This window comes from Rhamphochromis sp. 'chilingali' (assembly GCF_963969265.1).
Source record: "Rhamphochromis sp. 'chilingali' genome assembly, chromosome: 18".
Lineage (NCBI taxonomy): Eukaryota > Metazoa > Chordata > Actinopteri > Cichliformes > Cichlidae > Rhamphochromis > Rhamphochromis sp. 'chilingali'.
In genome coordinates, this window is record NC_137945.1 from 33659242 (window position 1) to 33676574 (window position 17333).

General features: G+C 42.6%; 1 protein-coding gene across 1 annotated transcript in view; it reads left to right on the forward strand.

The window, feature by feature from the left end:
• The window catches only part of plppr5b (phospholipid phosphatase related 5b), a 130072-nt gene that overhangs the window by 101166 nt on the left and 11573 nt on the right, over positions 1 to 17333 (forward strand). Inside the window, exons 6-7 of the mRNA XM_080864863.1 lie at positions 4232 to 4408; positions 5932 to 6066. Coding sequence (XP_080720989.1) covers positions 4232 to 4408; positions 5932 to 6066 — 312 coding nt within the window. The remainder of the gene's footprint in view (positions 1 to 4231; positions 4409 to 5931; positions 6067 to 17333) is intronic.

Below are 17333 nucleotides of genomic sequence, written 5' to 3' on the forward strand. Positions count from 1 at the left end.
TTTTGCATTCAGGTTTAAGTAGTTCAATCTGTTAAAACTGTTTACAATTTAGCCTTTTAACATACAAATGAAATCCTATATAAAATCTCAAAGTAGAATATTTTAGAATTTGCCTCAGACTCTCTGGAATCTAAAAAAGCTAAATATGATATTTAATAGCATAAATTAGTGTTTTGAAGTTAAGATTACAATGAAATTGTGATGCAGCTCATTGTTTCAAAGCATACCGTCGTTAGAGAAGGCACTGAACGCAGACTACAGGGAGTGCAGAATTATTAGGCAAATGAGTATTTTGTCCACATCATCCTCTTCATGCATGTTGTCTTACTCCAAGCTGTATAGGCTCGAAAGCCTACTACCAATTAAGCATATTAGGTGATGTGCATCTCTGTAATGAGAAGGGGTGTGGTCTAATGACATCAACACCATATATCAGGTGTGCATAATTATTAGGCAACATCCTTTCCTTTGGCAAAATGGGTCAAAAGAAGGACTTGACAGGCTCAGAAAAGTCAAAAATAGTGAGATATCTTGCAGAGGGATGCAGCAGTCTCAAAATTGCAAAGCTTCTGAAGCGTGATCATCGAACAATCAAGCGTTTCATTCAAAATAGTCAACAGGGTCGCAAGAAGCGTGTGGAAAAACCAAGGCGCAAAATAACTGCCCATGAACTGAGAAAAGTCAAGCGTGCAGCTGCCAAGATACCACTTGCCACCAGTTTGGCCATATTTCAGAGCTGCAACATCACTGGAGTGCCCAAAAGCACAAGGTGTGCAATACTCAGAGACATGGCCAAGGTAAGAAAGGCTGAAAGACGACCACCACTGAACAAGACACACAAGCTGAAACGTCAAGACTGGGCCAAGAAATATCTCAAGACTGGTTTTTCTAAGGTTTTATGGACTGATGAAATGAGAGTGAGTCTTGATGGGCCAGATGGATGGGCCCGTGGCTGGATTGGTAAAGGGCAGAGAGCTCCAATCCAACTCAGACGCCAGCAAGGTGGAGGTGGAGTACTGGTTTGGGCTGGTATCATCAAAGATGAGCTTGTGGGGCCTTTTCGGGTTGAGGATGGAGTCAAGCTCAACTCCCAGTCCTACTGCCAGTTTCTGGAAGACACCTTCTTCAAGCAGTGGTACAGGAAGAAGTTTGCATCCTTCAAGAAAAACATGATTTTCATGCAGGACAATGCTCCATCACACGCGTCCAAGTACTCCACAGCGTGGCTGGCAAGAAAGGGTATAAAAGAAGAAAAACTAATGACATGGCCTCCTTGTTCACCTGATCTGAACCCCATTGAGAACCTGTGGTCCATCATCAAATGTGAGATTTACAAGGAGGGAAAACAGTACACCTCTCTGAACAGTGTCTGGGAGGCTGTGGTTGCTGCTGCATGCAATGTTGATGGTGAACAGATCAAAACACTGACAGAATCCATGGATGGCAGGCTTTTGAGTGTCCTTGCAAAGAAAGGTGGCTATATTGGTCGCTGATTTGTTTTAGTTTTGTTTTTGAATGTCAGAAATGTATATTTGTGAATGTGGAGATGTTATATTGGTTTCACTGGTAAAAATAAATAATTGAAATGGGTATATATTTGTTTTTTGTTAAGTTGCCTAATAATTATGCACAGTAATAGTCACCTGCACACAGATATCCCCCTAAAATAGCTAAAACTAAAAACAAACTAAAGACTACTTCCAAGAACATTCAGCTTTGATATTAATGAGTTTTTTTGGGTTCATTGAGAACATGGTTGTTGTTCAATAATAAAATTATTCCTCAAAAATACAACTTGCCTGATAATTCTGCACTCCCTGTATTTGCTGGGGAGGTTGCATAGCTGTGTAGGTTGGCGAAAGGAGCCGGTAGCTGGCCAAGGCATCAGGATGTTTACTAGTAGTGGGTTGGGGGGCAGACTGCAGAGTGGTGGAGGCTGTTTAGAAAAAAAACATAAAATTAAAGATTACATACAACTCGTCTACAAAGGTTCCTGTTCTCACACACACATATATATACACACACACACACACACACACACACACACACTAAACATTACATTATTACGTGGTACTTTCACACATGGTGCCTGGGGAAACCTTTTATTTTGGAGGTTGCTCATCATCAGAGTCTGTAACTGACTCTGATGATGAGCAACCTCCAAAATAAAAGGTTTGAAAGGTCTGAAAGAAAACAAAACAAAACATTAGTATTGAACTGCATTGTGTTTTTTGCTTATTTTGCCTTAAGTTATAGTAAAATTTACAACATCACACAAAAATGGTTAAAAACTAACAATAATTTGAAGACACTGATCTGAATTGAGAAAATGAAAAAAAAAAAAGCACAATGTCAATAAAAAGAGGAAAAACATGATATTCTAGATAAGTTCCAGGTAGGGTATGACATGAAAATGTTTTCTTTGTTCAGCGTTGGTATTTATGCTTTGAAATTTATGTGAAATTTATGCTTTTCTCCTTCTTTTTAAGTCAGCTTTAGTAATATCATACATACGTCAACCTTCAAATAACGAATAACTAAAAATAAACATCAGTTCAATGTCTCCTTGCTATCTGGGTAACCTTATGAATAAAATAAAGTTCACTATCAGTAACATCATAGCACCACCCAGCTGTATAGAAACTCCGTCATGCTAGCTAGTACGGAGTACGAGTTATTGTAACTGACTGTAAAAAGTCAGCACAACGAAAATAAACTCCACCTAAACTTGGTTTATATCTGACCCAGATAGACTGCAGGTCATAACTTCTTACCTGAAGTTCAGTTCACCTGACACTCGGACCTCGGGTGTCTCCTCCTCCTGCCTCCCCCTCCTGCCTCCCCTTCCCTCATCCACCTGCTGGCCTCTGTGGAAGCTCCGCCATAGCCACCACCAAACAACTGACTTATTTTTACACATCTGCCAACGTCTGGTCTGGTGGCGCCAGTGTCCGGCAGCCTCGCCTCTGTCAATGTGCCCCAGGGTGGCTGCCATCACCAGTGTGTGAATGTGTGTGTGAATGGGTGGATGACTGGTTGTGTAAAGCGCTTTGGGGTCCTTAGGGACTAGTAAAGCGCTATACAAATACAGGCCATTTACCATTTACATATCTGTACATAGCATTTTATGTTTGGGGGGCTATGTGGGGCTGCATGGCATCAACGCATTAGCGTGGTTAGCTCGTTAGCGCCGTGCAGCCCCTCGCACAGGGTGATCTGCGGTAATTGGCTAATGGAGATTTGCCGCGTTAATGCGATTATGGCGTGAACCTAATTTTAACGAGATTAACGCTGACAGCACTAACATAAGCATAAAAGTGTACTGAACAATCACACAAAAGCTGCCTTGGCTGGTTGTCGACCTAGCTTTCAAAGAAGATCCAGGATGGCAGTAAATAACAGGATGGATGCAAACAGCTCGTGATTCACTTTCAACTTCCATCCATCCATTCTTCATTTTGAGCAAATATTTACCTACAGACAACTTTAAAAGTAAAGAATCTGATTTAGTATGCTTTTTATTAAGTTTGTTTTCAAATACTGACAGAAATATAAACTTTTTTGTTCTGTAGTTTCTTTGTTGTAAATAAATCTCATGGAAAGCCTGTTTATTTCCCCTTAATGGTGCTACATCTGTCAGAAAAAATGCATTTGTAGGTTTTAAATAAATTATGTTGTTTGTGCCCATGAAAAACTTGCCAAATCTTCTGTGGCAATGCCAAACACCTGATACTGCTATTGACTCGTTTTGAGTTTCTCCTAGCCAACTTGCCATAAATCCTGATTGAAGAATAGGATGCCACGTGAGTGTTTCTTCCACATACTACTCAGGCTTTTGTTTGTTAAATGGATAGATTGTTAAATTGCCAGTATGACTTGTTTCTTCAGACTTCAATCAGCTAATCCAATAAACAACATCAAACAAGAGTCAGTAACAGAATAAGCTGTTTGGCATTGGCAGATTTGGCAAGTTTTTCATGGGTGCAGCACACATACTCAACCACCCACTAAGAGGAAATATACAGGCTTTCCCACAAGTATGCTTTACTGTGAAAAAAAAGTTCTTACAAGAAAGAAATGATCAACCAAATACAAACTTCCGTACTTTTTGTTCCATGTTTAGCTGCATTTTGGGATAATATAGAATGGAGTGAAGCCAGTGATGTTACAAGACATTTCTGATGATTTAATGCTTGCTTCTCTCTGTCCTTGTATGTCTCTTTCCCTGCAGATGTATGTGACGTATACCGTGCAGGCAAAAGGCACTCGTCTGGCTAAGCCAGTGTTGTCTCTCGGGCTAATGTGTCTGGCCTTCCTCACTGGTTTGAACCGTGTGGCTGAATACCGCAACCACTGGTCAGATGTCATCGCTGGCTTTATCATTGGCACTGCCATTGCCACTTTCCTGGTGAGACTCATACCCAAAGCTCATGTGTACTGTAAACTGATTGAAATAACTGATTTAAGAAAGTTTTTTATTACTCCTCAGCCATAAAAGGCTGATTGGAGTTTGTGAATGCAATAAAAATAAATAACTAGTCTGTCAAATGGAATAAAGTCTGTTCCTTCAAATATATTTAATTCCTTTACAACTCCAATCTGGAAAGTTAAACATATTAGTGTTTGTAGTATATCAGGGTTGTTTCAAATGGGTGTACATTTGTGTGGGATTAATGGAGACTCCGTCATTTTTAGAAACTTCCACCATGCTGTCAGAAAGGAGCTGATATATAACAAATTTCCCACATGTGGGACTTATAAAGGTTTATCTTACCTTAGGTTTCTCTTACATTGATGCTTTTAAAGCATACATGTTGTTTGATGCTTGAGCTAATGAATGGTAGGTCAGAAAGCCCACACACATGGACCAGTACCTCCTCTTTGACTCCCACCACCCTCTGGAACACTACCTCCTTTCAGTAATCAGGACCCTACACCACCGGGCAGAACATGTTCCCTCTAAGCCTGAAGGGAAGAAGAAGAAGGAATGTAAAGGAAACTCTTAAAACATGCGGTTATCCTAACTGGGCTTTTATCAAGTCAGCAAAGAAGCATAGAAAAGAAGATCAGACACCAGTGAGGGAGGATAAGAAAGACAAATGCAACAACATTGTCATCCCCTATGTAGCCGGTGTATCAGAAAAAAGGAGAGTTTTCTCCAAGCACGAGGTACTCCGAGGTACATCAGACCCAGCAACACACTCAGACACAAACTGGTTCATCCCAAAGACAAAACTCCTAAACACAAACTTAACAACATAGTATATGCTGTGCAGTGCACTGAGGAATGCTCAGACCTCTACATTGGAGAGACCAAACAGCCACTTCACAAGCGCATGGCACAACATAGAAGAGCCATCTCCACGGGTAGACTCGGCAGTCCATCTGCATCTTAAGGTCAAAGGTCACTCTTTCGAGGATGCCAATGTTCACATTTTGGACAGAGAGGACAGATGGTTTGAAAGAGGAGTGAAAGAAGCATCTATGTCCACTGTGAGCGACCATCTTTGAACAGAGACGGTGGTTTACGACACCAACTGTCTGCCATCATTGGCATCGTTGGGGAATAAGTGTGGAGAACAGCCGAACACAAGATCACCCTGGAGGAAAACTCCCCTCCAGCAATCCTGCCCCCTGGAAAATGGTTCAGGTCCTGGGGACACACCGCCACAGAACAGGGGTAATACCTGAGGCTCAGTGGAGACAGCAACCTGGGATGCAGGACTCTCTGAAGCAGGGAATGGAACTAGCATAGGCATGGTGGACCATTACTTTTCTTAAAAGATGCACAGAAAAGAAGACCAGACACCAACTGGGGAGGATCAGAAAGACGAACGCAACAACTATATATTTTGTTGGTACTGTGTGTATGTGCCACATTGGCCATAGAACCATACTAATTTAAAGATGTGTTATAATTTGCGCTTGTAGGTGGTGTGTGTGGTCCATAACTTCAAAGGGAAGTTACTACTGAGCGAGGAGTCACTAGTGGAGCAGCGGCCCAATATAGCCATGTTAAACATAGGCCAAGGGGAGAGTCCGCTGGAGAAGTACATCACCTCACAGGTTGGTACTGCCCAACAGAGCACACTGCTAAAATACTTCATCACAATTTCACACTTTAAGAAATTGAAGCTAGTTGTTTAAAAAAAGAAATAAGTTTATAAATCAATGGACAGGAATAAATGTTGGTGTCTTAGTTAAAGACTTGTGTGATCAAGAAATATTACCTCCGAAGTCAAACATCAGCCTCAAATGGGGAAAGGAGAAGTTTAATATGCTAAGGTAACCTTAAGAGTTGTAAAAACTGTCAAGACACAATGTTGGATTATACAAACGCTATAAAAATCTAAAGAGTTAGGCTGTGTGACTTTTAAAGATACCACTTAGATAAAGTCAGGAACTTAAATACAATCATATATGACACCCTGGGTAAATGCTGAACATCAAATCAAGCATGTGTGTTAGATTTTAAATACAGTGATAATGGGACTAGTGTCTTCAACCATCATTGGTAGAACGTTGGAATGTGTGCAAAAGCTGATGCATTTAAATCCACTGTATCTGATGTATGTATTAGTGTAGAAAACATATTTGACTCAGTCTGCATACCAAGCAAAAATACAAGTCATGTGGAGCATGATTCCAATGTTAGGACACTTTGATCTAACTTCTACTACAGTGTTCTGGATCGTACAGTGCCGTGAAAAGTCCCGTAGCTGATCACACATGTTTCAGATCACCAAAGAAATGTATAATATTATACAAAGATAACACAGGTAAATGCAAAAAGCAGTTTGTACAACTGGCCTATATGAAAAAGCACCCCCCCCCCCCCCCCCAAATTAATAACTGGTTGTGTCACTGATGCATATCAAGCAATTTTCACTTTTTCACGTAGAGTCTCATAGGCTTGCATACCTGAGCTTCTTTCCATGAATAAATCAATCATCATTTAAAAACATTTTGTATTTACAAAATGTATTTGCATTAAAATAATGCAAACAACATTCTGGCAGCAATGTTTCATCCTATATTGATCTGCCATTTCCATAAGAAATAAATTAATGAAGGAGACAGAATCTAAAAATCTCCACTGAAACTCAGACTGTTGATTTGGTACATCTGGTCTGCTTAATAAGAGTTAAATGTGACATGAGAGGAGTCATCTACAATCACTCTGCAGAGTAAATGCATCAAAGTATCAAATGAAAAACATGTTATGCTGCTAACAATCAGTACACTGTAGTGCAACAGGTCACAGTCACCGATTGGGTGAATTCTGTGTGTGGGTTCGTGGTGCATCAGGCTGCACCAACTGACAGTAAATTTTAATCAGGATGACACAGCTCAAGTGGAAACTATTCCATGAAGTGTGTTACGGGAGCCATCAGAGGCTCTACAGGTTCCTCTTCCCTCTCCACAGTATGGACAACCTTGTGTCACCCCCACATGCAGCACATATACCATATTTCCCTGTCTGTCGTCCACACACCTCCATACATTGTCCCATCAACTTATTAAACCCTGGCCAATCTATTCCCAGAAACAGGGCAAGCGTTTGGGAGCTAGCAGCAGCCTCAATTCTGTGCTTTCTGCCCTTGTACTTCATTTCCACTGGTACTACAGGATATCAGTGAACATCCCCAATGTACACACTTAATATCCACCTACAAATGCCCCTACCAAAGACCCTCTGGGAACCAGGTTCTGTTGACTCAGGGATTGCCTTTACCACCTTGTATTCTTTCTTGAACGCTGGATATCTCTCCTGGATCAAGGGAAGATATCTGAGACCTGGAGACCTGCACCACCTGGCCATCCTGCATGAGCGGGCACTTATTTCCCTTCTACAGCCACACCACTAATCATACCTCACTGCCATGATGCCCATGTTGAAAATCCTGATTAACCATACATAAATGAGTAAAGTTGCGACATTACATAATACATAAAAGTTATTTCATGTAATGATTTTTGAAAACTATTTGCATCATCTCCGTTTATTGTTAACATGCGTACATCAGCAAATGCTAGCTGTATCAAGGGAACCACCAGGACTCCATCACATGACAGTTCAGAAAGTTTATTGAAGTGAGGATTGAAGCCCAACCCAAAGCATAAGAACTTAGTGATGTTTCCACGGGGCACATTTTTCCAAGGGTTCATTCTCTTAATTATTGGCAGCCAAACCAAGATACCAGGAAAAGGTGAGTGATCACTAGCAGCTGTGTGGAGATAAAGGGCAGGAACGTGGGATGAGGCCCATCCCACCCAATGCAAACTAACAGACATCCATACATTCACACACACACACGCACTGAGGACTGAGGAACCATGGCATTTCCCCCTCCCAGTGAGAGCCTCCAGGCGACCCACCAATCCTATAATAAAAAAAATAACATTAAAGGGAAAACATGAAACATCATATAAAAAAAGTTCTCAGCAGTTAAATTGCTGCACCCTCCTCTGTGGTCAGGGGCTCCATGCTGGCTTCTGTCCACTTGCAGCTTATCCTCGACCGGCATTCTTTACTACATCATATCCTAATCCACAGCATGATCAGCACCTTTGGCTGGTGGTTATGCTTAGGTTGAATCTACTGGCAAAAGAGAATCAGCTGAGGTGTTTGGCAGAGTGGAGTTAGGCAAGGTTCATTTACTCAATCACAGCAATCAGTGAATGTTCTGCTCCTCTGTTCCCTAAAGGTTTGCAAACCCCAGGAATTGCTGAAGCTGTATCCTGTTTTGGGGGTACTTCTGAAATTCTGACTCCATGTTCAGACCATGGAAATCAAGAAAATCTGATTTATCCTCTTTTTTTTCTACAAAGAAGAAATCCAGCGGGCGGAGAATAGGGACGGATTATACGAGCAGCTAGTGAGTCTGTGGTACTTTCTCCAAAGCCTCTCGTTCATGTTTTATGAGACTGTACACACATCTTGAAAACAACAGAGCATCAGGAAGCAGATCAATAGAGCACTCATATGGCCGGTATGGAGGGAGAGAGAGAAAGAGCTGTGTTTACTGAAAATGTCAGCTAGCCCATGATATACACCAGGGACAAAAGACAGATCAGGCAGGTAGACAGGCTAGGAACACAAACTAACTTTAAACAGTTTTGGTGACTACTGAGACTCCAGCCAGAGATACAATTATTGTTCCAATCTATATTTGGGCTATGAGTGCTAAGCCAAGAGCCTTCAAGAACCAGGGGAGTGCTAGGATCATTGAAAAGGAAGAGACTAATTTGGTAGAATGCTCTAGCTCTAACTTGGCACTTTTTTTACTCTACCTGAGCACTCGAAGCAACTTGCCCCATTCACTCATGCACTTCTTCATATGCTTTTTTGTTGTTGTTATAAATATGTGCTTTCTATCTAATATTTATGCTCCAATGGATGCAGCCAGGAAATGAACTACCAACCTTGTGATTACTAGATAACCTCTACTTCCTGAGCTACAGCCACTCCTTTTTTGAACATGATTGCCAGACAAAGCGAGACAGAGACTGATCAATAAAATTCTGTTCGGCGTCTCAGTCACCAAATTCTTGGACTAAATGGGTGCAATTGTTGACAACTAGTTTAGCAGGCACCAAAAGTCTTGGTAGGGAAGTGTCACTGTTTATTTTGCCCACCAGTATCCCAGCAGTTACTGACAGACAACACAGTGGACATCAAACAGGGCTATAGGGTTAAACCACTACCACACCTGGGGAAGTCTAACCACACATTACTGTTTTTGATCCTGGAATGTATCCCACTCATCAAAACTGCTACAAAAATAGCACAAAGACAGTCAAAACTTGGCCAGACGGAGCCTCTTAGCAGTTGTAGGAATGTTTCAGCAAGACATACTGGGATATTTTAGAACACCTGGACCTGGAAGTGTTTTGTGACAGTGTACTATGCTACATCAGCAACTGCATAGACATTGTCACAGAGGATAAACACATTTAAATCCATCCCAACCAGAAGCCCTGGATGATCTGGGAGGTCCAGAGCCTGTTGAAGGAGAGGAACACCGCCTTCAAGTCTGGTGACGCGGCTCTGTACATCAAAGCCTGTGCCAACCAGAAGAGAAGCATCCATGAGGCAAAGTCAGACTACAAGAAAAAGATTGAAGAACACATGGACAGCAATTAAAGCAAGCAGGTCTGGCAGAGGAACTGACCCTCTACTTTGTCCGGTTTGAGGTGGGATCATAAGAGGCAGCTGGATCCTATCCTGATACCATCAAAAGTCCCATTCTCACAGTGGAGGAGCACAATGTGAGGTGCACGCTGCATGCCGTCAAACCTCGGAAGGCAGCTGGATCTGACGGCATCTCACGTACTGAAGGACTGTACAGGCAAACTGGCTGGGGTCTTCGCGAGGATATTCAATCAGTCCCTCTGTTAGTCGGTTGTCCAACCCTGCTTGAAGTTGTCTGTCATCGTCCCTCTGGCCAAAAATCAAACCATCACCAGTTTCAATGACTACAGGCCAGTAGCTTTGACTCCTGTGGTGATGAAGTACTCATCAGGAACCACATTATGTTCTTCATTTCTACCACATTCAATCCATACCAATTTGCCTACAGAGATAATAGGTCTACTGATGTTACTGTGGCCACAGCTCTCCATGCTGTTCTGTCCCACTGGCCACACTCCACTTGCCTTTGGCCAATGAGACCACCTACAGGGATGAGGTGGAGCATCTGACAGTGTGGTGTAGAAAACACAACTTGTTCCTGTACACTGCAAAAACCAAGGGGCCTGTTGTGGACTTCCGCTTTTTGGGAGTCAACATCAGCGAGGATCTGATCTGGGAAATGCACACTGCTGAGGTAATGAAGAAGAGACTGCTTTCTGAGCATTCTCACAAAGAATAACATCCCTGAAAAATGGTGGGTGTCCTTCTATTGCTGCACAGTAGAAAGAATCCTGGCATTTTTTCCAGCTGCACAGTAGCACAGAAGAAAGAGCTCCACAGGGTTATCCAGATATTAGGGCTGCACGATTTTGCATAAAATGAGAATCACGATTTCTTGGCTTAGAATTGAGATCACGATTCTCTCACGATTTTCTTTTCCAGTATAAATATTTATTGCACTTATTAACTGCACATCAACTTCGTAACAGTTGAGACTGAACATAAAAACAATAAATAAACATAAAAACAACAAATGTCTCACGTTTTGTTGTTGCCGCAAAATGTTGTACTGCTTGAAATTCCGTCTCCACCGTTGCTCGACACTGCGTGTATAGAGCAGGTAGTGCAACAATAGAAAAATAGTTGCGGGACGGCACTGTGTAGCGTTTGTCTGGGGTGTTGATCGTTTTCCTAAATCCCTCGTTTTGCACAGTGTTGATGGGAGCCATATCTGTGGTCAGGTGATAAGTGATAGCCTCCGTGATGTCTTTGTGCCTGCGGGAGTTCGATGGGTATAGGGAAGCGCTGTATAAGGTTCCCGTTATTGATGTTTGGGTGGTTGACCGGGACGGATTTTCTCCTGTCACTTTCTCGTCATCCCTGACGTGCTCTCCGTTGTTTTTTCCCTGCTAATTTTAGCATCACACGGCACAGCTTCTGTATCACGTGGTATAAGGCTCCGCCCTTGTCATTTGTTGAGCAGGAAGAGTGAGCGCTTGTTTTCATGCAGATTACGTCCCGGATCAAAATGCGGTACAATCATCGTCGTTTTGTTTTTTTTTTAATCGTTGTCATTTGGAAATGAGATCGCACATAAGTATGAATCGAGATCGTGATTTTCTAACGATTAATCGTGCAGCCCTACCAGATATAGTCAGCCATCTTCTGCTCTCACTTGAAGAACTGCAGAGGTCTCAAGAACATTAATAAAATCCTTTATTAAAGAGACCCAACTTACCCTGGTCATGTACTGTTTGAACATCTACCTTTAGGAGGATACCTAGGTATTTAAAGAAAAATGCACCCTTAGAGAGCAAACGTTTCTTAGGAGGAAAGATGGCCAGAGGTTCTTGTAATCTTCAGGCAGCATTGCATTAAAAACAGGCATGATCCTGTTGTGGATATCACTGCATATCACTGCATTTCCAGAAATCATTGTCTATGGTTCGCTGTGCCATTCAAAGGTTAAAGCTCTGTCACACAAAGAAGAAGCCTTGTTCAAAAATGATGCTAATATTTTTTTATGGTAAATGTTCTATGTTTAATTGTGAAAAGAAGATAGGTTTATGTGATTTTAAAATTATTCTATTATTTGTATTTATATTTTGCACTTAAAAAAAAAGAGTTATGTACAGTGGGGCAAAAAAGTATTTAGTCAGCCACCGATTGTGCAAGTTCCCCCACTTAAAATGATGACAGAGGTCAGTAATTTGCACCAGAGGTACACTTCAACTGTGAGAGACAGAATGTGGAAAAAAAATCCATGAATCCACATGGTAGGATTTGTAAAGAATTTATTCGTAAATCAGGGTGGAAAATAAGTATTTGGTCACCTCAAACAAGGAAAATCTCTGGCTCTCACAGACCTGTAACGTCTTCTGTAAGAAGCTTTTCTGTCCCCCACTCGTTACCTGTATGAATGGCACCTGTTTGAACTCATCATCTGTATAAAAGACACCTGTCCACAGCCTCAAACAGTCAGACTCCAAACTCCGCCATGGCCAAGACCAAAGAGCTTTCGAAGGACACCAGGAAAAGTATTGTAGACCTGCACCAGACTGGGAAGAGTGAATCTACAATAGGCAAGCAGCTTGGTGTGAAAAAATCAACTGTGGGAGCAATCATCAGAAAATGGAAGACATACAAGACCACTGATAATCTCCCTCGATCTGGGGCTCCACGCAAGATCTCATCCCGTGGGGTCAAAATGATCATGAGAACGGTGAGCAAAGATCCCAGAACCACACGGGGGGACCTGGTGAATGACCTGCAGAGAGCTGGGACCAAAGTAACAAAGGTCACCATCAGTAACACACTACAACGGCAGGGAATCAAATCCCACAGTGCCAGACGTGTTCCGCTGCTGAAGCCAGTGCATGTCCAGGCCCGTCTGAAGTTTGCCAGAGAGCACATGGATGATACAGCAGAGGATTGGGAGAATGTCATGTGGTCAGATGATACCAAAGTAGAACTTTTTGGTATAAACTCAACTCGTCGTGTTTGGAGGAAGAAGAATACTGAGTTGCATCCCAAGAACACCATACCTACTGTGAAGCATGGGGGTGGAAACATCATGCTATGGGGCTGTTTTTCTGCCAAGGGGACAGGACGACTGATCCGTGTTAAGGACAGAATGAATGGGGCCATGTATCGTGAGATTTTGAGCCAAAACCTCCTTCCATCAGTGAGAACTTTGAAGATGAAACGAGGCTGGGTCTTCCAACATGACAATGATCCAAAAAACACCGCCCGGGCAACAAAGGAGTGGCTCCGTAAGAAGCATTTGAAAGTCCTGGAGTGGCCTAGCCAGTCTCCAGACCTCAACCCCATAGAAAATCTGTGGCGGGAGTTGAAAGTCCGTGTTGCTCGGCGACAGCCCCAAAACATCACTGCTCTCGAGAAGATCTGCATGGAGGAATGGGCCAAAATACCAGCTACTGTGTGTGCAAACCTGGTAAAGACCTATAGTAAACGTTTGACCTCTGTTATTGCCAACAAAGGTTATGTTACAAAGTATTGAGTTGTATTTTTGTTATTGACCAAATACTTATTTTCCACCCTGATTTACGAATAAATTCTTTACAAATCCTACCATGTGGATTCATGGATTTTTTTTTTTCACATTCTGTCTCTCACAGTTGAAGTGTACCTCTGGTGCAAATTACTGACCTCTGTCATCATTTTAAGTGGGGGAACTTGCACAATCGGTGGCTGACTAAATACTTTTTTGCCCCACTGTATTTGCACACTGATCCCCTTATAGTTGAAGCAAACCCTGCAGTCCCCCATTTTAAAGATAGGAACCACAATCCCAGTGTGTCAATCCAGAGATACTGCCCCATATCTCCACACAACATTGTGGAGGTGTGTCAACCACAACAGCCCTACAACATCCAATCCTCAATTGAAGTCAGAAGCGCTCCAACCACACTATGCACAATATGGATACAGCACCGCTTTACTCTCTGGAGTCACCTGACAGTTTGCCTGAATCACTTTGAGTCACTCCAAAAGTTTCTGTGGCCTCACAAAACTTCCCCCCACCCCGAGTTTCTGCATTAAGTCCTGCCCGAGCAAGGTGCGCTTGGCCTGCTGGTACACATCAGCTGCCTCCGAAGTCCCACAGATTAGCCTTTCTCCACCTGATGCTGCCCTTAATCTGGTTCAGGGGTTACCACCTCAACAGGCACCAACCACCTTGCGGTCGCAGCTCAGTGCAGCAGTACATCAGTAAGGTGCTAAACATGGTCCATGGTCCATTCAGACTCAGTTCAGTCTACATCACAATACTGTTGAAGCTCTGCTGGAGGTGGGAGTTAAAGATGTCTCGGACCAGGGGCTCTGCTAGGCATTCGAAGTGTACCTTCACTGTATGTTTAGATGTGCCAGGTCTGTCCAGCATCCTGCCCCGCCACCTGATCCAACTCACCACCAGGTGGTGATCTGCTGACAGTTCAGTCCCTCTCTTCACCAAAGTATCCCGAACATTCGGCCACAGATCTGATAATAAGAATGCAAAATCAATCAACGACCTGCGGCATGGGGTATCCTGGTGATATGTGCATTCGTGGGAAAACTGTGGTTTGCACAGAAGTCCAATAACAGAACACCGCTTGGGTTCTCACCAAGGGCATCTTCAGACTAGGACAGAGTCAAGCCCCAGACTCACATCCTAACACACTAGCTCAGGCTCTTTCCCCAACAGAAAGGTGACATTCCATATCTCAATCGCAAGCCCTCATGCACCCCAGGGGCTTGGCCACCACAGGGGTTTTGCCCGCAAGGATTTGTGATCTGTAGTTGGGATTGGTCCGCCAGGGGCTCTGCGCTTTGCTGCCTGGCACACGTTGCACCTGATCCCTACAGCGCCTTCTGCAGGGGGTGGGCCTATAGGAGGGTGGGCCTATGACCCTTCTGCACCTGACTGGGCCCCATGGGATGAGGCCCAGCCAACAGGCGCTCACCTCCCCAGGCCCATCTCCAAGGCCTGGCACTGGTAACACTATCCCAGGCAGGGCCAACTGTTGTCTTGATGTGACACATATAATCACTGTTTGTCTGGCCCCTCACCCTGGACCCTACCAGGGGGCAAAAGCCCCCCGAACTGGCATCCCAGGGAAACATAAACCCCCTGCACATCCTGTCGTGTTCGGGTCAAATCTGAAAAAACTCATAAACATTGTGTTTTACATCCGATTGCCTCGAGGCCTTATGACGTCCTCCAAACTATGCACTTGAACATATAAAAGTGATGAGCACCTCTTTCGTTGAATTTTGAGTGGTTTAATCAATTGTGTCACACCCGTGGTGTTCCTGGTCTAAGGTCACTGCCATAGAAAATGAATGGGAATCCCCCCCCCCCTTTGGCCTCTGACCCCGTGAATGGGTCACTGAATGATAAAATGAAAGACCCACTTTTACGACCTACTAAACAACCCACTGAATGTCCCACTGAATGACCGCTGAACGACTCATTGAACGACCCATTGAACTGAGCTTGGTGGTGAAAAATGTCTCTTATGTTTTTTTAGAGCTGTTAAAACTGACCGGTGAATTGTGACCGGGAACATTAAAGTAAGGGGTGGGGGTGAACACAACCAGAGGGTTAATAGTAACTGATCTTTAATGTCCTCAAATCAAATGAGAGTAGTATATTTTTCGTTTCTTAAAGACACTTAATGAATAATTAAAGGAAAAGCTACCACTTCCAGCACTACTGTCACCAAAACCTGTTACAGTAGTTAACTACTAACTAATTAATTTTTAAACTAATGTTGGAAATTGAAAGCAAAGGGCAGATTTGCAGACAGGTGTGAACAAAAATGCAAAGCTTTAGGTAGGCTATTTTCAGATTCCAGAATTACAGAATCCATTGTAAGGAAACCAAAATACACAGCATTTCTTTAACAGGCAGGGACATGCGGGTTTGATAACAGAAACTGAGACAAAGACTGAGTTGAAGACAACGTTATTTATACACAAAAGGATAATCAGAGAATTGGACAAGGGAGGGTAACAAGGTGCAGCTGAAGATAATCAAATGAGATTTGGGGTGGGGGAGTGGGCAAACCTGACTCATTAGGATAAGACAGAAAACACTGAGGGAACAATATAAACTGTAGTGTAAACTGGAACTAATAAACTAATAAGGCTCAGCATATATGAAAATCTAACAATTAACAAGAACCAAACTAAGAACCAAACAGAGAACATATTAAATAAGGAATTCAAAATCCAGAAATCATAAAATAATCAGCAGCATTGACAGAATTAGTAGATGTTTACACTGTGACCCATTAGTTGTACATTTTGATACACAAACTAGTATCAAAATCGCAATGTTGGATGTTGCCATTTGTTTTGTTTTTTTGTTTGTTTGTTTTTTTGCCATTTGTTGCCACTTGTTGCCACACAGACACACACTCATGAACACATTGCTGCTGCTGCAGGAGACGGATGATGAAGATGAAGGCTCTTGCAACATTAAGGAGTGCCTCGAGGCCTTCCTGCGCTGGCTGCGAGGTCTCAGCTGGTTCAAGTGGCTCAGGAACAAAAGGCAAATAAATTACTCTGTGAAGTGATGTGAGCTCTGCCAGATTCAATGTCACACTTCCTTCTGTTCTTTCTTTGCAATATGTCATACAACTGGCTGATATTTTGCTGTAGCTATCGTTCAGTCTGAGTGCTTTCTGTTTTACATCTACAATAAGAGAACTTACTTTTGGCTGCCCCCTGTCACAAGGGGTCACTCTGCATGTTTTATGTGTCTGACTGTATGTTTGGGCTTTTCCTTATGCTACTGTTTGAACTTGGATCTGTTTAGATGCTTCTCCAAATGTGGCCCATACCCACATCTTTCTATGGGCCACTTGGCCTTCTTTGGTCGCTCACTCATATGAAAAGTGTCTGGTGTTTTTTTTCTGTCTTAAATGTTACAAAGTTCTCTGGTACTTATATTTAGAAAAGTTGCATATTGAATCATGTAACACACAATGTTCAGCATTATTATTGCTGACCTCCATAACCCTCATAAATCCCTCTAAATGCTGTTATTGGATTTATTTATAACATAGTGGTTCTTGTGAATAATGTGGTCACAAATATGCAGGATTAAGTACCATAGTAGATATTATACATAAGTGGCTATCCCAAGTACACTGAAAATCATTGTATTACAAAAAATTAGTGGTGTCCCAAC